The sequence below is a fragment of the Erpetoichthys calabaricus genome, chromosome 5 (assembly GCF_900747795.2).
Source record: "Erpetoichthys calabaricus chromosome 5, fErpCal1.3, whole genome shotgun sequence".
NCBI lineage: Eukaryota > Metazoa > Chordata > Cladistia > Polypteriformes > Polypteridae > Erpetoichthys > Erpetoichthys calabaricus.
Window position 1 is genome coordinate 43,386,153 of NC_041398.2, and position 24,371 is coordinate 43,410,523.

The following is a 24,371-nucleotide window of genomic DNA, read 5'->3' on the forward strand; positions in this document are numbered from 1 at the left end:
ACAACAATGGGTATGTCTAGATAATTTGGGGTTACCAAAAACATTTTACTTTGAAGTTGAGTACATTATTGCTTTATGACAAATGTGTTCTGACATTTTTTAGGTAAGGAAGACAAATGTTTCAAGGTAAGGTAGTTATTTCAAGTAAGGAAGACATGTCTCTGTCATCCAAAATCTCTATGCAAAAAATGACGCAATACAAATATTTTTAACATTCTAATATGCCACATCACAAACATTAACACTGTTTTTACGAATCCCACACCAAATGGCATATAACAGAGACATGTGTTGTTGCATTGCAAACTCTAACACTAAGGTCTATGTTGATTACTTCACTTTCAACACATCTTAGTGATTGCTTATTTTAAAAGTGTGTATGGAGGATCTTACCCTGTTCACTGTTTTCATGCCGTTAGCACAGAGTGGACTAGTAGCTAAGGTACTTGCTGTGTGAACCCATGTAAGTTTATAGGATTATGGGATTACTAGTTGTGCTACTCATTTATTTTCTTTCCCAAGTTATGAAAATCTGCTGAGCACACCAACATTTTACTAGTAGTATGATCAGCTCACAAAATTTTTCATTTAAATATTCACCCTATCATCCATTTTCATGGGTGATAACCAATCCTTTAATGTTAGAAAAGGTTCTAATGGATACTATAACTCCATCAACAAACAATTTTTATATTATTTTTATATCTTAGTGTATATAGTAAGAGAAAGGATTTTTCAGATTTTCATTTCTACTGCATAAAAAGCTCAATGTCATAGTTGACAAGAGAAGAAAAAAGAATGTTGTCAAGATACAAACAGCCACAATTAAAAGAATTTCAGTCATTAAAAAAAAGATATTTTAACGTCTTCGAACATAAATGTGTTTTTCAAAAAAATATGTATTTTCAAAATTGTGTTTTTCTTTCACTAAACAAGAGAAACAGCTACTATCAACTGAATCCATATATGAAAAAAGATTAAGTGCAAAGTCTAATAATGGCAGGATGAGTCTAAAGCAAATGAAATTCAGCTTCATTTGAAACTAAACTATATGTTCTGCTACATATTTTAAGTATAAGAATTATACACCACTATTTTGCATTTGGTGTCACATAAAATTAACAGTTACCAGCACCCCTCCCCCATTAATGATATCTGGATATGATTTAACCTTCCATTTTTTTTCTTTTTTGTAAAATAAGAAATTTCGTGAACAAAATATAACAAAAGTGAACTTGCATCAACATTGATAACCATGTTCAACCTTAGATTTCTTCATTTCCTTGCAGACTTTCATCATACTGTATGCTTAAGTTCTTTGAGTAATATGTTATTAGCTAATGCCTTTTTCTTTTTTAGATGAACAAATGAATATACTTGAAATGCAGCCCTGGTCAGTAAGGTTTACAGTTTAAAATAACATTACATATTTACTACCCATGGTAGGTAAAATCAACTTTGTCACTAATAAAACCATAAGAAAGTAACCAGAAGACAGCATTACTGCCATTGCAGATGTTATTGTGACCATGATTAGCAACAGTTAACAGCTGGCATTGTTCCTTAGAAGCAGTCTACAATGAATTCACTAAAGGACAAAATATTATAAAAATCTATTCATTGTGGAAATCCAAAAGCAATAAGCAAAGGCATAAGCACACATTCCCCATATCTGTGGTTGAATGCTTTCAGATTTCATTAGACTGACATTGAAATAAAATCTTCTGAAATTAAAATACCTGAAATGTTATTACCTTGGAGTTATTATCTGTCCAGTCTTGCAATCCTGAAATTCTAAAGGCAGATATACAGTACCTACTAATTTGTAGGCAAGTGACATTGTGGCTATTGATGCTTCTTCAGGGATTCGGTGACCTGGGTTTGAATTCTGTTGTTATCTATGTGGAGTTTGCATGCTTTCCTTATGTCATGTGGTGGGTTAACTTTCCACTCCAAACTGGTCCTGCATGAATGTGTATATGAGTGGTCTCTGTAGTCCTGGTTTGTGCCCAGTGCTGCAGAAACAAGTTGCATCTCTCCATAACCCTGAAATGGTTTAACCGGGTATGAGAATGTTATGTTATACTGTATTTATATATAGAAATCGTGCTACTACGGCTGCTTTATCAGCTTAGGAGTTAGGACTAAGACAATGCTAACAGGATAAGAGCAAACCAGCACCTTCAGCAGACTAGCAACAAAACTGAATTACCAGCACTTTCAGGCTGATGGAAAAAGTACAGGATACATTTCACTTGTGCATGTATTTAGTCAATATTTTAATCTGAAGTGACTTGAAAATCACAAGTGCAAACATTTGCTTCACTATTTCAATAAAGGTGGAACTGGCAAGTCTAGTAACTCGGTCAGTCCTTTGACTGAAAATATTTTACACATATTTAGTCAATAAAGCAGAGGCACCTCACTACAAGTGTTATATAAGTGCTCTTCAGTCTGAGCCTATGATACAATTAGCTAGGAAAATAAACAAATCAAAGCAGAATTTAAAATTAAAAGTTTGATAGAGGAGGCATACAGTTTTGTGTTTACCACTTCTACTGTTGCATGTTGGTCAGAAATGCAAGAAATATTTCACCATATTCTATACATATGGCAGACTTTTATATCACTATTGAACATGTAGAGGGGGACATGGTATTAAAAACAAAGGAAAATTAGTTAATTAGGAATGAATAACAATAAGGGTGGCATGGTAGCGCAGCTGCCTCACAGTATGGAGACCTGGGTTCGCTTCCCGGGTCCTCCCTGCGTGGAGTTTGCATGTTCTCCCTGTGTCTGTGTGGGTTTCCTCTGGGTGCTTCGGTTTCCTCCCATAGTCCAAAGACATGCAGGTTAGGTGCATTGGCAGTCCTAAATTGTCCCTAGTGTGTGCTTGGTGTGTGGGTGTGTGTGCCCTGCGGTGGGCTGGCGCCCTGCCCTGGGATTTGTTCCTGCCTTGCACCCTGTGCTGGCTGGGATTGGCTCCAGCAGACCACCGTGACCCTGTATTAGGATATAGCGGGTGGGATAATGACTGACTGACTGAATAACAATAATCTTAAAGCTTCAGTTTAATGTAAACGGCCATTATTAAGACTAAACATAAAGAACCCTAAGTAATTCAGCAACTACTTCCACTCCCTGAATTGCGAGGGAGGAGAGATATATTCAGGAAGATAGTCATGCATATTGCATCAACAAAGCCCTCTTATCTAATACCAGGATAAATATGAAACCTAAAGCTGCCTGATGAGCTGATATGCAAACCTTAATGATCCAAAACTGAACTGTTACAGAAATGGGCATTGTTTTGTTTATTCTTTTGAATAAAGAATATACAGCTAAAAATAAATAATATTAAAGAAAAACAAATTTCAATTGTCAGAAGCTCTACTTTAGTTACAAGTAAGGTAAATAGCATCAGTGATTCAAGACTGTAATCACAAGTATATACCTTGCCCACAGCAAGAATTTGCCGACTGAATGAACATCCTACAAAAGTGAGCAATATCTTCAAAACAGGAGTGGAAATTGATAAGAAATCCATAATACAATACTATTCTGATAAGATATGAAAATATTGTGATTCTTTGATATATTAAGTACTACAATTTTATTTTGCCATAAATTTGATTGACTGAAGTTAAACTTGCAACCATATCCCCACAGGCAAAAATGTCTGTTATACCTAATAAGAGAAAGCCTCGACTCTAACCAATTCATTTTTAATAGCAGAAATGTACAATATCTCTGCAATGTGCACAGTATGAATGAGTATATTCAGTTCTTGTATGTAATTTGAACTTTGTGGTTGCCTTTACATTTTTACTAAAGCTTGTCAAACTCTAAGACAGATGTCTCAAACTCTAACTCAAAATGTCACAAATTTAAAATATACTTTAAATACAAATGCACATTTAAAATTCTTAGTGCTACATGAACGGATGTTACCATAACATCAGTGTCAGCAATTAACCTGCTATTTTTTCAACATATTATTTACTTTCATACACAAAACATGTTAAACACTACTGAGTTTTCAAACACTGCAAATTGTTTTCAATGTTAATTAATCTTGTGATTTTTCGCATCCACTTGATTTTTTTATTTTATTTTAAGAACATTAGCCTTCTTTTCCTTTTTCTGCTCACGAGGGGAAAGAACTTTGGCAGAACAGAATAATGAGCAATTTCGGATTTATTGCTTCTCCACTTACTCTTTGATTGCATCAGTTTAAGAATTCTAAATTATTTTAAGTATAAATCAGCCTTCAAGCATGTCTGGCAGCTGAAGCTGAAAACAGGGACTTACTGTTTAGTTTGCAGGTGAAAACAAAATGAACTCCAATGCTTGCATTAAACAAGGACAGAACATATTGTAGAAGAATCAGTCCTCAAGTTTACGTTAGATTGTACAGTACTTTGCTATGCAAGTACTAATAAAATGTAATGGTTTTTCATTCTAACAAATGGTGGATTACAAATGTTAAAACTGCTGCAAGGAATCCCATATGTATATAAAAAACAACCAAAAAATGGCATGAAAATTGTCCTCACTGTGTTGGAAACATACTGCCCCAAAAATATTGTAATACTCTGCTATATTGATTTTTTTTACTCCTCCCTTTTCAATTTCAAAAAACAGCACTGGTTTTGGGAGTGATCTTGCTGTTTATTTGTGAGAAAACACTGTTTAATACACTGACAACATCATACCAATAAAGCTGTCTTAGAATTAGAACTTAAGCGCTAATGTAAGCGCTAACATTCTCAAACCTGTTTGATCTAATTCAGACTCGCTGAGGGTGGAAAGTATCATATTTCATATCTGGCTAGCTTGATAGTGAGCTTTTATCTTACATAAAAGTGGGGTCTCCTAGGGTTAAATGATAAGGGAGAGAAAAATGATCAAGTAAGACCAGGCATGACCACTCTGAAATCTACTTATTTTCAAGAATCACTTCTGCAATTAAGAGTCTTAGGTGCACATACCGATTTGCTTTAAATTTGTGTATAAATATGCTCATTTACCTTTTAAATTTTCAACATTTCAGAACAGAAATGGAAGGCAGCAATGCACAGAATTTACTCAAGCTCCATATGAGCAAAGCATACAATCATTCAACTTAAAGTCATCTACTGAGCATATCTGTCTTGTTTAAAATTATCCAAAATGTTTCCAGGGCAAGTTCCAACCTGAAAACATTGCAAGTTCCAGCCTCATTGGGTCATATGTTTTGGGGGTGCACCAAATTAATATCATTTTGGACCAAAATCTTTAAATGCCTTTCAGCCAGCCTTGGTGTCACACTCCCTCCTAATCAACAAATAGCTTTGTTTGGTGTACTTCCAGATGGGCTTAAAGTGGAGAAGGACAAACAAACTGGAATTGCCTTTACTACACTACTAGCCATGTGCGCCCAACTACGTTGCGCGTATTAAAGTTGTCTGTGAAGGGCTCCCTGTTTAAACGCGGCTGCCAGTCGTGAACTGGGCCCTTCGTCGCACAGCATTATGATTTTTTATAAGGGAAACAAAATTACAAAAGAAAACCCTTGGACATTGATTCGATAGGAACGGCCTACTCGGAATCGCTGTTCGAATAGTAATTATGTGGTGGTGTAGGAGCATTTCTGCTTCTCTCCGTTCACAGTCCGTCTCGTTTTCACGACGCTGTTGTTTCCTCTCACGATCTCTTATCAACCTTTCTCCAATCTCACAGGTTGCTTTGTGGCAATCCAAAGAGTAAGGCAATATACACGGAGCAATGGTTATAAAAGGGGGACACATAGGTATCCAGGCTCTTTAAAGCATAAATAGGGATCACTTCACTGACATGTGAGCAAGCCACGGTACAACTGTGAGACGCGCAGCACTCGCCGGCTACAATGTAACAATAATAATTTCAGGAACATGCTGTTACGTTGTCATTCATTTTACCCACTGTCTTTCTTTCATTCATATGTTACGTAGGCACATACCTTTTATTTTCGGCAATCTCATTCTCTAACCAGGCCTCAGGAGCTAACCAGCGTAACACTGTCCACCACCCCTTTCGTTATTCTGGCACATTGTTGACATCCGTGAGTAACAACAACGTACTAAACTGGAAGGTGGTCTATGCATGCGTGGAATTCGCGGACAAACAAAGATCAAGATCCAAATGAAGATTATATATAGAGATTGGCACGTAGACTTATCTTGCTCAACTGGAAGAATCTTAACTCACCTCTTTTCAGTCAGTGGGTAACCAATGTTATACAGTAATCCCTCCTCCATCGCGGGGGTTGCGTTCCAGAGCCACCCGCGAAATAAGAAAATCCGCGAAGTAGAAACCATATGTTTATATGGTTATTTTTATATTGTCATGCTTGGGTCACAGATTTGCGCAGAAACACAGGAGGTTGTAGAGTGACAGGAACGTTATTCAAACACTGCAAACAAACATTTGTCTCTTTTTCAAAAGTTTAAACTGCGCTCCATGACAAGACAGAGATGACAGTTCAGTCTCACAATTAAAAGAATGCAAACATATCTTCCTCTTCAAAGGAGCAAACAAATCAATAGGTCTGTTTGGCTTTTAAGTATGCGAAGCACCGCGGCACAAAGCTGTTGAAGGCGGCAGCTCACACCCCCTATGTCAGGAGCAGAGAGAGAGAGAGAGAGAGACAGATAAAAAAACCAATACGTGCCCTTCGAGCTTTTAAGTATGCGAAGCACCGTGCAGCATGTCACTTCACGAAGCAGCTGCACAGAAGGTAGCCAACGTGAAGATAATCTTTCAGCATTTTTAGACGAGCGTCCGTATTGTCTAGGTGTGCGAACAGCCCCCCTGCTCAATCCCCCTACGTCAGGATCAGAAAAAGTCAGCGCAAGAGAGAAGTAAGCTGGGTAGCTTCTCAGCCATCTGCCAATAGCGTCCCTTGTATGAAATCAACTGGGCAAACCAACTGAGGAAGCATGTACCAGAAATTAAAAGACCCATTGTCCGCAGAAATCCGCGAACCAGCAAAAAATCCACGATATATATTTAAATATGCTTACATATAAAATCCGCGATAGAGTGAAGCCGCGAAAGGCGAAGCGCGATATAGCGAGGGATCACTGTATACTACTTGAAATTGGAAAACATTAAATACTCACTTGGAGGATCTATGCAAAACCTTTTTAAAACCTGGCAGGATCTAATTAATAACATTTTAGAATAAGCATTTAAATTGAGTAAGTGGATTCTCATCCCTTTTATATTGTATTTATTTACTTACTTATTTTTTTCTACTATTAAAATTTCACTATGTTGGCCCAGCTCTCTCTCTCTCTCTCATGGGAGGGTGTTGACTTGACTTGAACCAAGTCTTGTAAAATTTGACTTGCTTGTATGGAATGTTGTTTGATTTTAATAAATTCAATAAAATGTTTTAAAAAATCATATTTACATACATATCATTATCCAGCTGATTATTTTGGTTCAAAGTAACTATTTAATGAGAAGCAGATAGATAGATAGATAGATAGATAGATAGATAGATAGATAGATAGATAGATAGATAGATAGATAGATAGATAGATAGATAGATAGATAGATAGATAGAAACAAAAAACTAATGTTTTATATTATATCCACTGCATTGACCAATAACCCACATTTATTTCATCAGATCACAAAAATATTAAAAATAAAATGTAGATCATTTTGTGAAGCTAAGATTATTGGGTTGTTCTGTTCTCTGTGCTTTGTCAACTAGCCTTTCCCTCAACATCCTTTCTATAATAGAAAGTACACTGACACCATGCATATTAAAAAAAGACAGTGCTGTTGACTTATTTTGATCAACTATTTGTAGACCCAGTTTCTTTACAGAGCAAACTTCAAGATTGTCGGCAGAACGACTCAGTGGGTAAAGCTGCCTTGTAGCTCAAAGGCCTGGGTTCAAGTCCTAACCTTATCACCATCAGCATTACATTTGAAAGTTACCTCTGTGAGTGTAGGTTCTCTCTGTCTCGCAGTTCTACTTTTTCTTTATGCATTCTGCACATGCACCTGGTTCAGTTAGGAGAGGACTACAAATTCACCCTGTGTAAGTGACTGAAGGTGTGCAAGTGTACCATGCAATGCTGCCAAGTCTGTATATCCTAAGAACCTGGGATGACAATATGGATGTGTGAAACAAGCTTCAGCACATTGCTAGTCATTTTAAAATCTCAGAAACAAATCATGTTAAATGCCTGTTTATGCTGATGTTCCACTTCCAGCAATAAAACAAAGATCATCTGAACATGAATCTATGTTCACTTTTCTGCCTTCCATTATCACATTTAATGGACTATTGACTACAATATTTTGTCTTAAATGTTGTATTATGTTTACTATAAAATAAGCACTGGGTAAGTTTAGTACTTATTAAATCTTTAGAAAATAAATGAAATAGTACAAGCAAAAGATTGTAAAATTTCACACCACCAGGATCCTCCTTCTTCACAGGCAAAATTCAGTATATCTGAATGTAAAAGTAGGGCTGCAAGGCATTCATGTGATGTATCCCACAATGAAGCTGAAATGCTTTAGGGCTTTGTTTCAACCCAAAACAACACTATCGATCGATCGATCGATAGATAGATAGATAGATAGATAGATAGATAGATAGATAGATAGATAGATAGATAGATAGATAGATAGATAGATAGATAGATTTACTGAACCCAGATAATCTAGTTTAGGGTCATGGGAAAGCAGAATGCATCCCAACAAGATCAGAAGCAGGACAGATCACCTTTAAGGTTTATTATAAATAAAAAAAGACAAGTGAAAGAGACACAAATAATGACTGAACTTTCACTGCAAGCTAAAAATTATTTGATGCTCATATGTAAGCTTTCAAGGTTATTTGTCTAATCAGGCCTATGCAGCAAGGTCAGATGTTTTCTTACATTTCACAGTGCCACTTTGATCTGACAAAAGTGCACCCTGCATTATTTATTAGGTAAATGCCAAAGCTGCCCGTAGCTTTGAAGTCTTCTTCAATGTGGCTCTAATCAGGTTTTGGAAGGTTGTTGCCATGGATTTCTTCATCATTTGACCCATAACAAGAGCAGTGACATACACCCTGCACCTACTTTTCATCACATTTTAGTAATAAATTGTAAAGTTCTAACATGCAATTGAACATATTGTACAATGTCCACAATTTTACTTTGTGGCACAAACCATCAAATAATAGATAACCCAGATCGCAAAAATGAAATACTGTCTACGGTATATGTAGATAAAGTATCTCTCTCTCTCATTAATATATATATATATATATATATATATATATATATACACACACATATACACAATGCATCCGGAAAGTATTCACAGCACATCACTTTTTCCACATTTTGTTATGTTACAGCCTTATTTTAAAAATGGATTAAATTCATTTTTTTTTCATCAGAATTCTACACACAACACCCCATTATGACAACGTGAAAAAAGTTTACTTGAGGTTTTTGCAAATTTATTAAAAATAAAAAAACTGAGAAATCACATGTACATAAGTATTCACAGCCTTTGCTCAATACTTTGTCGATGCACCTTTGGCAGCAATTACAGCCTCAAGTCTTTTTGAATATGATGCCACAAGCTTGGCACACCTACCTGTATCCATGGCCAGTTTCGCCCGTTCCTCTTTGCAGCACCTCTCAAGCTCCATCAGGTTGGATGGGAAGCGTCGGTGCACAGCCATTTTAAGATCTCTCCAGAGATGTTCAATCAGATTCAAGTCTGGGCTCTGGCTGGGCCACTCAAGGACATTCACAGAGTTGTCCTGAAGCCACTCCTTTGATATCTTAGCTGTGTGCTTAGGGTCGTTGTCCTGCTGAAAGATGAACTGTCGCACCAGTCTGAGGTCAAGAGCGCTCTGGAGCAGGTTTTCATCCAGGATGTCTCTGTACATTGCTGCAGTCATCTTTCCCTTTATCCTGACTAGTCTCCCAGTTTCTGCCGCTGAAAAAACATCCCCACAGCATGATGCTGCCACCACCATGCTTCACTGTAGGGATGGTGCCAGGTTCCTCCAAACGTGACGCCTGGCATTCACACCAAAGAGTTCAATCTTTGTCTCATCAGACCAGAGAATTTTCTTTCTCATGGTTTGAGAGTCCTTCAGGTGCCTTTTGGCAAACTCCAGGCGGGCTGCCATGTGCCTTTTCCTAAGGAGTGGCTTCCATCTGGCCACTCTACCATATAGGCCTGATTGGTGGATTGCTGCATAGATGGTTGTCCTTCTGGAAGGTTCTCCTCTCTCCACAGAGGACCTCTGGAGCTCTGATAGCGTGACCATCGGGTTCTTGGTCACCTCCCTGACTAAGGCCCTTCTCTCCGATCGCTCAGTTTAGATGGCCGGACAGCTCTAGGAAGAGTCCTGGTGGTTTCGAACTTCTTCCACTTACGGATGATGGAGGCCACTGTGCTCACTGGGACCATCAAAGCAGCAGAAATTTTTCTGCAACCTTCCCCAGATTTGTGCCTCGAGATAATCCTGTCTCGGAGGTCTATAGACAATTCCTTTGACTTCATGCTTGGTTTGTGCTCTGACATGAACTGTCAACTGTGGGACCTTATATAGACAGATGTATGCCTTTCCAAATCATGTCCAACCAACTGAATTTACCACATGTGGACTCCAATTAAGCTGCAGAAACATCTCAAGGATGATCAGGGGAAACAGGATGCACCTGACCTCAATTTTGAGCTTCATGGCAAAGGCTGTGAATACTTATGTACATGTGCTTTCTCCATTTTTTTATTTTTAATAAATTTGCAAAAATCTCAAGTAAACTTTTTTCACGTTGTCATTATGGGGTGTTGTGTGTAGAATTCTGCAGAAAAAAATGAATTTAATCCATTTTGGAATAAGGCTGTAACATAACAAAATGTGGAAAAAGTGATGCGCTGTGAATACTTTCCGGATGCACTGTATATACACACGTATATATACTGTATATAGGTGTGTCTGTGTGTATGTGTGTGTGTGTGAGCAGGCAAAGTTCTGTGATACGGTTTGCATATTTGTAGCTAGAAATCCACAAAGGGAACAAATGAATCATGTATCTTAAAATAGATTTTTATTCCTAAGCTTTCAATTCCTACCAGGAATTATCATCAGAGGAATATTTGGAAAATTTCTATTTTTTTTAAATTTTCATGTTCAAAACAAAACGTATCACTTGTAGGAAATATAGCAGGTTTGCCCACCACAGCCGAAGCCAAAACAACGCTGCATTCTTGGCTGTGTGGTGTAGTAAGGCAAATAATAAAAAAGAAAACTCCATCCAAGTGTTAACAGTGTGCAAAAAAGAATGTGGGCATAAGCGAATCACAGAAGTATCCATTCAGACAAATGATGTTACAAGTGTGTGAGGGCTAGTTTCTTAAGAATTACTTAGCAATAAGTGCATTTTGTGTGAAGAAACTGAAGACGATGGCTTCTGAACTCACATAATATATGCATTTGTGTGTGTATCCATTCTTCTTCACTAAAATTATGCATAAGCAGTGGGGTCATGTGGCCAGTCAGCTAAGGTGTCTTATTGCAAACCACAAGGACTTTGGCTTAACCTTGAAAACAAGCTCTCTTACGAAAAAAACGTATTATTCACTTGTGATCTGTAAGTCACATTGTATAAATGTGTTAAATAAGCAAGCAAATAAATAAATGATGATATCTGAAAATATTCCTTAAGCAAAGTCCTTGAATGTGCCAGTCCCTATGCTGGAAAGTCCTCATCACTTCAGAGTGGCAAAGTCAGGAAGGAAAGAAGGAAGGAAGAGACTCTTGGAGAGCTATTCACACAGATCTGTCAAGACTGATTCTCCATTAGGAAAAGACTTGCTGATGCAAGGTTTGTAGTGTTGTTCAAAAACACCAGAATTCTGGAAAGAACTTTGTTCCAAATTAGAAAAAAAAACATTTCCTTGCCAGTTATTCTGACAACAAACAATAATGAAAAGTCATTTGATTGCAAGTTTGAGCAAGTTGTAATTCAGCCCTAAAATACCACTAAAGTAGCAGTTTGAACTTGCAAAATTGCAAAATGTATATAGTACATGGGAGTGTATTACATAAAGAGGACAAGAAAAAGTTATTCTTTTACTCTTTTAGCTCTAACATCCATGTCAATAATGTAAAAATATTTGTCAGACCTCAAACATCAAGTGTGACATCAGCTGTCATATATCAAAATAAGGGATGAGTAACGCAAACATGTTCTTAATAGAAAAAAGAACAGAAACTAAAGACAATTATTCTTCCCATTCTCATTTATTGGTTATGCCCCTACCAACTAATGCACTTGAAATAAATCCCCACCATTTATTTAAATTAAGACCACCGATTTAACTATAAAAATATTGAAACATTTCTACTATACTGGTAAAGTGCTTTGGAACGAAGGAATTATATAAAATTAAGCTCAAGTGATCAAAATATTGCAATCCAGCTATTTTTGACAGAAGCTGAAATACAGTACATATAGTGCCCTCCATAATGACTGGGACAAAGACACATTTTTCCTTGATTTACCCCTCTGTTTCACGGTTTAAAATTATAAATCAAACAATTCAGATGTGATTGAAGTGCACATTACAGGGTAATAATTTAAGGGTATTTGCTTACATTTCAGTTACAGTATGTAGAAATCACAACACTTTTTATACAGGCTCCCCCCATTTCAGAGCACCACAATGTTTAGGACATTTGGTGTCACAGGTCTCCCACAATACCTAACTACTACTGTTCATTACACTTATCCTGATGAATAAACATAGTCTGTTGACTTGGAAAAGCAGACTAAACATCTCTATTAATGTCTTATCTGATACTCATCAACAAAACACAGGAAGCCTCTCCTTATGCATTTAAATCTTGAATGAACAACTATAAGCTTTTATTTCCATTTCATTTTCTTTTGCCCCACTGTTTATGCATGTTTTTTTGTGTATCCTAATGTGTTTATATAAAATTTCCACCACCCCTTCCATGCATGAAGAGATAGTGGGCATACTTCCTGTTCTGTGCCATTTGTCGTTTCTGTTTTGTTGGCAAGGGGTGGAGGTTTTTAGACATTTGAGCTGCCCAGGTAGAAACCTTGGATAGTAAGGCACTGCACAAGTGACACAACATACCCACAACACATTATTGCACAAGAATCTTCTCTGTGACACTTTGCCATGCATGGAACCCTACAATTTTGTTTTCCCTGCCCGATGTGCTGTACCTTCATGCACTGTAGGACTTATGTGCTATGCCAATTAAAAACAGAAGTTAATATTGGCCACTAAAATATCTTATTTCAGTGAAATTCTATGCACTGTGTGGTCATCCATGTTGCCACTGTAAGACCATGTCTTTGCTGAGGAATTCGTACATAGTGATGTTTCCCACTCAGGTACTTCTCCTGAGCCAGCAGTGCTGGGATTTGACTTGAGGTTACAAGAGTCTAGAACAGCTCTTTCAGCCAGTAATAATTAAAGGAGAGCTCATAAAGCCCCAACAGGAAATCAGATATCTAACTGTAGGGGTGCCTCGTAGCACCTAGCCTCTAACACTCTCTCTCTCTCTCAATCTCTTGCAGTATTTCAGCACAACTTCAGCCTCAATATTAATTCTGTAAGATGTTAAAAATGTACTGGTAGAAAAGGTGATATTAATGGGTCCAGATTTGCCGATTCTCAGTGGGACACTATACTATATTATATATATAGTGTGAGAACTGCAAAAGACCCTGCAATATTAACATGACACTGTTTCAAAATATTGTGAGTTCCATTTTTGTTGTTGTTTTCATATTTGGTATTAAGTATTTTGCTTCAATTCTTAAGTATAATGCAATTTTTATTCCCTTTTAAGGGAATAAATTAAAATTAATTTAAAAAATCCTTGACTAAATGCATAACACAAGACTTTTGGCAATCTCCACATTAGGACTGGGAATACTCTATTAATTTACATTTAACATACTGCAGTAAGTTGTCTAAATTTAGCATTAGGTAGTTACTTATTACAATGGGCCTATATAGTATGTTTGTAGTAGACCTATCAACAAATAATGGAGATTTGAATGTTTCATAATTAAAATAATACTCGAATATATACAAAAGTGTTCATAATTTTGGCCAATATGTATGTTGCCATGAGATACGTGTAACGTTCTATACAAACACAAAACAAGTTGAATATTACTCAGTTCTGAAATAATAATAAATATTGGTAAATCTTTAATGATACATTTTATTTCATTGGCTCATGAGTTTTAAATTCAGTATAAATATACCTTCAAATATAGCTAAAGGAGGAGAGACTCTCCTAGCTGGTAGTATGCCAGAGTACTTGACTGAAATATTAAGATACCTGAAAAATGCAACAGGTCAACTAGAATAGGATACTCTGGCCAACTGTGGGAATGAAGAAGCAATACATTTTGTTATGAAAGTAAAAATAGAAAGCCACTGAATTTCTAAAATACAAATGGCAACTCTAAGGAAACAATTCCATTACGTATACAAGATGCAAAAAGACACAGACAACTGTTGTTATCTACTGGACTGTAAGACTATAGTATAGCTATAAAAAAAGGTAAAGAGTAATCACTCATATTTTTTTAAAACATTTTTCCTCATTGCGTTGCAGGGAGACTGCAGCTCAAACAGCTAGATTTTATTTTTCAGTTTTACCAAAGCTTAATACTAAGCATTTTCAATGGCAGTGAAAATGGCAGTTTTAAATGTGACTCAGGATTTACTACAGGTACCTAGTAAGAGAAACATAATGTTACTTGTGCCTTTATGAGTGGACAACAGAAAATGCTTCCTGAAGAATGAGTCTGGATATGTGAAGACCATGAGGTAAGACAATGTTTTGTAGGTAGCTATTGCAGGAAGAGGTAATAAGGGGCATCACAGCTTCCAGAAGGACAATTGTATAGTACATACAAAGTAAAAGTAAAATTATGCAGTGCTTGATATGATGGCTTACTATTCTGGGAACAAAACTGTTAAAACCCTTCCCCCATGAGTATGTACTGTATATGGAGGAAAAGAAAGCAGAGCTTTTGTGATAGGTTTAATGAACTGGAAAAAGTTTCACCAAAAGTTTCAAAAAAATCTATTCCTCTGTCTAAAGCCATGCATTTATTATATATATATATATATATATATATATATATATATATATATATATATATATATATATATATGCTTAAAGCTGATCAACATTACTCATATAAGCTCTGCCACACCCTGTTTTTGTAATGCTCAAAGTGTTCTCTACACTCAGTTTCCTTTGAATGTACGGTTTCATAAAAATGAGAGTAATGACTTCTCTGTTTTCCCCATTTGCGTATATTGTGCTAAACATGCATAACTGCTGGTGTGCCCACTACCTTTCCCCAGATTGCCTTCTGTGTACATATGCTGAAAGTTCCTAGCAGATTGATCCACAGCACTGTCTTCCAAAATAACCTTGTTTTAAAACCACTTTGGACACACTGGTAGTACAATGTTACTGTAGTTTGAGCTGCTACCTCACAGCTCCACAGACAAAGAATCTGTGGAGTGGTGGCTCTGAGGCTAAGGATCTGCATTGGTATCCTAAAGGTTGTCGGTTCAAACCCCTGTCACTGCCAAAAGAGATCCTACTCTGCTGGGCCCTTGAGCAAGGCCCTTAACCTGTAATTGCTCCAGGGGCGCTGTACAATGGCTGACCCTGCGCTCTGACCCCAAGGGGTATGCGAAAACTAACAAATTCCTAATACAAGAAATTGTATAAGGCAAAATAAAGAACAAAAAACAAAAACAAAGATCAAATCCAGGCAATTCTCTGTCTGGAGCTTTAATGTTCTTCCTGTGCCTGCTTTAGTTTTTTTCTCCCTCATCCTTAAGACATGCACTTCCGTTTCAACAAACCTAAAATGTCCAGCAAGTTCAGGTGTGAGCAACTGCACAATGTGATGGTCCAGAACATTGTCAAGAAGTGATTCCTGCTTTCACCTGATGCTGCTGGGATTGGCCATGGCACCCCATAACCTTTAATCAAAAGATGCGGGTTCAGAAGTTGGATGGATGGATTTGCTTACTTTCTCCAGTTCCTCACTCCTAACTAATCTTCAGTATATTAGCATTCTGCCTAGCTCTTCATGTTGTCATTCCCACAGAACACGTCATACTTTCATGTGAAGTATGCTTATAGCGTGTCCTGCTCTGTGTCTGAGGTCCCCTCAGCCTTGAAACATGTCCTTCTCCATTCTCATTGTGTACATTATTCCTGTAATATTCTTTATAGCATTACAAGGAAATGATACATACAGATTCACCCATTTTAGGTATACTGTGGTTACTACAATTTTGCATACTGCTTTACACTGTGTCATTTATCTCTCAACAAAATCGCTGTAGAGAGCCCCACATCTCTTTTTCATTTTTTAAACACACAATAAAGTACTCATACTGTACTAATAAACATTCTTTAATATAAAGTGTCTTGGTCATGCTTTGTGTCTTATCTGTCCTGTACACTTTGCACTCTCTTTATATATAGTATACTTAACTGATCTTGTTCACTTTCTACAGTCAGGAGTAGATAACACTGTATGCACCCAACTCACTGAGCTCATGACATCCAGCCTGGTAATATATACACGATGCCTGCAACCTTGCCCACCTTATAAGTACTATACCAGCACCCCATAACCTACATAGTGACCACTACGCCTCTACAGAGTTCCTCTTGCGAAAACGACCCATAACATACCACAGTATACATGCCACGCCTCTCTTTTCTGCTTAGTGCTATTCAGACAAACACCAGTGAGCTGTGCTTATATGCCTGCCCACACCCATTTTCAGTATAAGGTACCCATGGCATCTTTTCGCCGTTAAATGCCAATGAACTTCTCACAGCCTCGCCCACTGCTACGGATTTCACGTAGTGCACGGACACATGAGAAAGTAAACTGTTAGGCGCCACAAACTCACTCATTTTTCCGGGACATCCTCTCCTGGAAGACACGATCCAATGGGACAACCACCTGCCCCAAGAAGCTGTCCATGCCGATAAGTGCTCTGTGCATGACGGTGAGGAGAAGATCGCTGCCTCCCGGAGGACCTCCTTCCAGTACACCAGGATGTAACTCGAAGGAGCACTCCTCCATCCATTCCGGATTCAGCTCTTTCTCTTTTACAGATGTGCAGTACTTTTCCTTGCCCAGCTGCATGATGGTGTACACGTCGCTCGTCCCATGCTTGCCTTTGGCCCGCAAGCCTCTGGCCCGCAGTACGGTCACCTGGACATGAGTGGGCAACCATCTCTGCTCGTCGTCTACCCCTAACAGGGACATGTCGCTGTAGCAATCACAAGCGGTGGCGCATTATCCTGTTACGTGTCTGCTTCTCAAAGTTTATCGGCCTCTTCTTCGGCGACCTCCGCCTACTGCTGCTTGTCTGCAGCGCCGTCAACCAGCTCCGCGCAGCGAGACCACCGACTCCGCCTTCAATCAAAGAAGTGAGGTGCGCTATTCGCTACGTCACCGAGGAGGCGGGGCTAAACGTCACGAACCGGGCGGGAAGTAACGGACTTGCGGAAACTTGCAAGAAATACAAGAGGAGCGCGACGAGGACGGCAGTTTTGGTGTGAAATTGGTAAAGGGCAAAGGCGTTAAAATCAGATATTTATACTAACGACTGACTGACTCAGCAACTTTACTGCAGCCTAAATAGAAGAGAGCTGTGTAAAAAATATGATGTCGTTTGACCTGTCTCAGCTAAAAAATACACATATAGAAAATTCTACAGTTTTAATATGAAGCGACTTTAGGTGGTGTACCTTATAAAACTATTGAATTTAATTTTCATCTATACCTTTTGTCAATTTTAGTCTACACGTTCCCGAAGGCAATTTTAAGATTATTAAAGACAAAACGGAAATCACCATAATTCAAGTGTAAGTTCTTCATTATACAAATATATAAGGTAAACAATTTAATTAGCATTTTGTCAATAATATTACAATTTAGGTATAAACACAGAAGTATAAAGAAATTAAGCTGTAATTTTGGAATTAATGTCAATTAGAACAAGCAATTTAATGTTTATTTCAAGTGTAGGAAAGAAGTATCCATGAGCAATTGTTACTGTTCAAAAAGTACATTACTGTATTACTACTAGAGGCCAAGTAGTCTTCATTTACAAATTATTTTCTTGGATAGCCCTAGGTATGATACTTTGTTAACCCTAAAAGAATAGACACCGTCACCAAATGTTGAATAACATTTGGAAAAAGTTATGAAAATATTTGGTTCTCAAATTGACTGGTTTGGATCATATATGGAACTGTACTCCAGTCTTATTCCTCTAATGGCTAAACAAATTGTTCTAATAAATAGTTAAATGATACTTTCATACTGTAAGTAAATTTTGTAAGTCTAAATTACAAAAGTATCAGTGAGTATATATGAGTGTGTAACTGTCAAGTCAAGTCAAATTTATTTATATAGCACTTTTAAAACAACTAAAAATTGACCAAAGTGTTTTACAACAAAAAATCAACAATGGATAACAAAAAGGAGTAAAAAACATAATTTATTAGAATAAAAGGGTAAAACAAGCAAAAGTAATACACAGCTAAAAGAAATGGCTGGCAATTAATAGCAATGAGTGTGTCCTGTCACATTTTTATTTCAAAATGAAAAGATTTGTTTTTGCTTTGAATATAAAGTTTTTGTACTCATTTTCTTGATTTATATGATTTAAATACGAGTTTGGAATTATATTGCTACAATAAAATAATTTAGTCTCTCCTTAACCCCACAATTTACTGTATATGTATATTCTAGATAGATAGATACTTTATTAATCCCAAGGGGAAATTCACATACTCCAGCAACAGCATACTGATAAAGAACAATATTAAATTAAAGAGTGATAACAATGCAGGTATACAGACAGACAATAACTTTGTATAATTTTAACGTTTACCAACCCCCCCCCCCCCCGGGTGGAATTGAAGAGTCGCATAGTGTGGGGGAGGAACGATCTCCTCAGTCTGTCAGTGGAGCAGGACATTGACAGCAGTCTGTCGCTGAAGCTGCTCTTCCGTCTGGAGATGATACTGTTCAGTGGATGCAGTGGATTCTCCATTATTGACAGGAGCCTGCTCAGTGCCCATCGCTCTGCCACAGATGTCAAACTGTCCAGCTCCGTGCCTACAATAGAGCCTGCCTTCCTCACCAGTTTGTCCAGGCGTGAGGCGTCCCTCTTCTTTATGCTGCTTCCCCAGCACACCACTGCGTAGAAGAGGGCGCTCGCCACAACCATCTAATAGAACATCTGCAGCATCTTATTGCAGATGTTGAAGGACGCCAGCCTTGTAAGGAAGTATAGTCGGCTCTGTCCTTTCTTACACAGAGCATCAGTATTGGCAGTCCAGTCCAATTTATCATCCAGCTACACTCCCAGGTATTTATAGGTGCACACAGTCACCTCTGATGATCACGGGGTCCATGAGGGGCCTGGTCCTCCTAAAATCCACCACCAGCTCCTTGGTTTTTCTGGTGTTCAGTTGTAGGTGGTTTGAGTCACACCATTTAACAAAGTCTTTGATTAGGTTGATTAGAGTAGTCATGACTCCCCCTTGATTTTCCCAGCATAATTTCCATTACAGTCTATAATGGGAAGTTAAATATCAAAGCCCAGGTACAGAGAGGGGACTGTATAGTCATATCTGTATTTGTCTTTAAGACTCAGCTAAGATGCTTCAAGTTCAAGTTTATTGTCATATGTAAATAGCACATCGTGTACATACAGTAGTACAATGAAATTCTTACTTGCACAACTATAAGACACACACTGGTCAAAATCTTTAGAAAAACCCCAGTTCTTTTCTAGTTTTAATTTAAATTTAAGGAGTTCAAGTCCAGTGAATAACCTGAGATGGTACATTGGTAAGCAGTAAACTGCCAGAGGTTAAAAGAAAAAGTTTAGATTACAGGTCATGTCAGGTCAGGTTGCGGAGCATGCACTGGTACAGCATGTTGCCGCACACAGTACGTGACAAAACAGCTTGGGATCCCAGTTGGCAACTCCCAAGGCAGACACATGCTCCAGTCCCACCCTCCAGAAATGACCATCTGTCTTCCACAGCCAGGTGTTATATGGGCATCCCCTTGGCCTGGTCCAACTGCTCAGATCTTCACTTCAACCCAGATCACCCTTGGGGAATTGTGCCATATGGTCATAGTGCCATAACTGACACTCCCTCATAATGTGCCTCATTCGGGACTCCGTGAGCAACTGCTTGTTCAACACAAAGTCAAACCATTGGTACCCAAGCATTCTCCAAAGAGTCACAGTAGTGAAGGAGTCCTGTCTTCATCTCAGGTCAATGCATAGCATCTATGTCTTGAAGCCCATATAGCAAAACAGGAAGCACCAGGACTCTAAAGACTTGGACCTTTGTCCTTTTGCACAGATATCAGGAGAGCCACACACCCCTTTTCAGCAACTTCATTACCCCCCATGCTTTCCCAATCAGTCTAGTGACTTTAGTAACAGTCACCAGTGTCATGAATGTCACTGCCAAGCTAAGTAAACCTCTGAGCGAGGTTGACACTTTCTCTGCAGACAGATGGACACACTGGTGATGGCTGCGCCCCAAGAGGTCATTAAAAGCCTGGATCTTGGTTTTTATACAGGGCACTTGCAAGCCCGGACACTCAGACTGCTCACTCAATCTCTTGAGAGCCCTGATCGGAGCCTCCATTGACTCCACAAAGATCACAGTATTATAGGCAAAGTCAAAATCAGTGAATCTTTCTTCAACAACAGATGCACCACAGCCACTGGACCCTATGACCCTGTCCAACACCCAGTCCAAGTAAGCATTGAATAGAGCACACCCCTGATGAACCTCAGTATCAACTGGGAAAAACGCAGAGGTTCTGCCTACACTCTGGACAGCACTCACAGTACCAGTGTACAGGCCGGCCATGATATCCAGCAACTTTGGGGGATTACGCAAAGTTTCAGGATGTCCCACAGGGCAGCTCAGTCAACTGAGTCAAATACTTTACAAAAATAGACAAAGGCTACAAAAAAAAAAACTCTGCCGATACTCGCATTTGTGCTTGATGAGAACCCTCAGTGCTAGGATGCAGTTGATAGTAGACTTCTTAGGCATAAAACCAGACTGCTCTGGTCGCTGGTAGGTGTGAGCATGTGATCATGGATCCTTGACGATGACTCTAGCAAGGACCTTACCTGGCACCGAGAGCAGTGTTATCCCCCTGTTCTTGCCGCAATCCAGGCGATCTTCCTTCCCTTTCCAGATAGGGACAAAAAGCCTCACTTTCCAGTTTTTGGGATGATGCCTGCCTCCAATGCCAGGAGGACAGCCTTCCTACCAGCCTGGAGAAGTTCATCCCGGATACCTCAGATTCCTGCATTCTTCCCTACCGTCAGCTAGTTCACCACCAATGGAATCTCAGTGAGACTCGATGGTTCACAGGTAATTGGAGGATCAGCCTCAAGAACCATGGACCCATAGATGTCCAACATCCTAGCAGAAGGATCAGCTTTAAACAGCTGCTCAAAGTAGCCACCCCAGCGGTTCACAACTGCAACATCATCTGTAAGGACCGTTCCATCACCTGACTGACTGTGACTTGAGATTATCAAAAGCTGAAAAATTAAGCAATTATTGAGAGTTATAAAAAGGCCCTTTTTAGGGAAAAAGTAATAAGTTAACACCTTACATCTTTTCTGCAGCATTGGAATTAAGATTGACAAGTGTCCTGCCTATATAAAAGCAGTTTTAGAACAAACTGTGTTGTTGTTCCCTCTAAAGCATTATTTGGACAATATTGCTCTTTATAGTGCTATGATAATGGCAAGAAAAAGGCAATTAACAAAGGACATTAACAAAGTTCTTTATTAACATTAAAAGTGTAGGTCTTTCCTTTAGAGAAATAGCAAAGAAATCCAAGGTGTCAGTGAGTACAGTTTCCTACACCATTAGAAAAAACTTGGAAAATGGAAGAACCTTTGACAGGAATATGTCTGGTCAGCCCAAAAGTCACAACAGGATCAGAATGCATGTTTCTGAGAGTCAGTAGCTTGCATGCTAGGCAACTCATAGGACGACAGCTTCAAGAATAGCCTAATAGCTGTGCAGCATCCATATCTCTTAATTGCTTATTTGTTATATGCTTTTATATTGAGACTGGTGGTGGTTCCTGGCCCGGGCAAACCTTCTTTTCTTATTTTGCACTTTTAATAGTGTAAGAATCTGTACTACCTGCCACCATGGGTTTCTTTGCAATTTTTTTAAAGGAAAGACCTACATTTTTAAAGGTTATAATGACCTGTCAGTCTTCCTTTGGTAATTGCCTTTTTCTTGCCATTATGATAGCAATATACAATGCAATATTGTCCACATTTGTCAGTTTATTATTGTTTATGTACTATAGATATCTTGTTCTTATACTTAAGGAAGTTTTAATTTATGGAGAATGTTTTATAAAAGATATTTTATGGCCTTCAGAATTACAAATTTTATTATATCTGCTATTAATTTTTGTAAAGCTATGTAAGCATTCTGAGCCTGTCTTCAAAGGATAGTACTTTAAAAGAATACATTTAAGTAAAATTACATTACTACATAATTACATGTACTAATACTTTAGTTCAGGGGTTTTCAAACTCAGTCCTGGGGACCCACTGTGGGGGCAGGTTTTTTTTTTTTCCAGCCAGATTCATAATCAGTGACAACAACTGATGTCATTGATCTCATTTGATTAGCTGGTATTGTTTCCTCTTCTCTTACTCTACATTCACTAAAGCACAGCAGCATGATTTTTACATTTATAAGACATTTAGAAACATTTCTATTTTTGCTATAGATTTAAATGCTTAACTCTAACTTTTGCTGATTTCATTATATTTTGCCCTTTCACTGTGCAGTTTGCTCCCTTCATTCAATTAAAAACAAGCAAAGCAGACACCTCAGCAAATGACATTGAATCGTGAAAGGCTACAACTACTTTAGCGTCAGAACCACTAATTAGAAAGTAATAGATTAATTAAACAATGAGAACACCTGGAAAAACAGAATGAAAATGAAGATGAAAATATTGTTAAAAAGAAAAGTATAATTTCTTAGTACATTTTAATATATATTTTTTTTACCAAACTTAGTTTTCTAATTTCTATATTGTTCCCAAAACACAGAATCTGGGAAATAAGAGTTTACTTAATCAGCCCAGGAGTTCAATTACAAACAGAAGGTACAATAACCTGCAGCCACAGTGGGTCCCCATGACCGAGTTTGAAAACCCCTGCTTTAGTTCATTTTGCTTATATTGATATCTTGATGTTTATTTTATTAAAAATTATCCCATTATGCTCTGTGGCCAGCTTTGAAGTCACACTTAAGAGTTTCCTTTTATTACATACAAAGCCTCAGTTCAACCCTGCTGAAGCCCCTTCCTTACTTGTATCACTTTTGGTTGAGCTAGTGTAATTCCCTTTTAAATGTTCATACAGTGCCAAGTATCAACAAGTTACAAGAGGTTCAGAATGCTGTCACCAAAGTAAATGCATTACTGTCAAGCTGTGTGCTTTCACTGACTATCTTTCAGATAATAAATCATCTTCACAACTGTGCTATTAATTTGAATAATACTTCTTGCTCCAAAACCCCTTTTTTAAATATATTAACTTTTTTAATCTGTTAGACTATTTCATTTATTATATTTTCATTTTTATTTTAGTTAACTATTTCAAAATCTACTGTTACAACTCTCTGCAATTCAGCTTTGGTCTGCATATCTGTCTCAATATTTACCTGCAGATTCAGGACTCACTTGTTCTTCTTATAAAAGGTTCATCATTCCCCTCTCTTTACATAGATTATGATGTCACTACCCTAATATGTATAATACTAACTTATTAGCTTTAACATTTCTGTGCAAAATATTTTGCTTTCCTCTTTTGTTTTACTGGAACTATAATTTTTGCAGGTTTTTGTTTCATTATTTGCTGTTAAAATTTATCATATTTATTTCTTAGCTTAGTGTTATGCCAATGCTGACAGGACAGGCTCTCTCTATGATACTGTTTCAAAATATTTAACAGAAATGTGTCAAGAAACAGTACTGGTGGCCCCTTCATACCAACAGCAATACACTTTTATAATGCCTCTCTGTGACTGTCCTCTTTATCTTTAGCCAAACTAGAATTTTTTTTCTTCTTTTTTGGAATTCTTACTTTTGTTTGAACAAGGCGGAGGTTGTTATTTGTTATATTTTTATGCTTCTTGAGCTTCTGTAAACGCTAACATT

At 37.8% G+C, this 24,371-nt stretch overlaps 1 protein-coding gene across 1 annotated transcript in view; it reads right to left on the bottom strand.

The window, feature by feature from the left end:
* The window catches only part of rab11fip5a (RAB11 family interacting protein 5a (class I)), a 149,605-nt gene extending 132,063 nt beyond the window's left edge, over positions 1–17,542 (bottom strand). Inside the window, exon 1 of the mRNA XM_028801476.2 lies at positions 17,014–17,542. Within this exon, the coding sequence (XP_028657309.1) occupies positions 17,014–17,375 (362 nt within the window). The 5' untranslated portion in view covers positions 17,376–17,542. The remainder of the gene's footprint in view (positions 1–17,013) is intronic.
* Between the last annotated feature and the right edge of the window lie 6,829 nt (positions 17,543–24,371).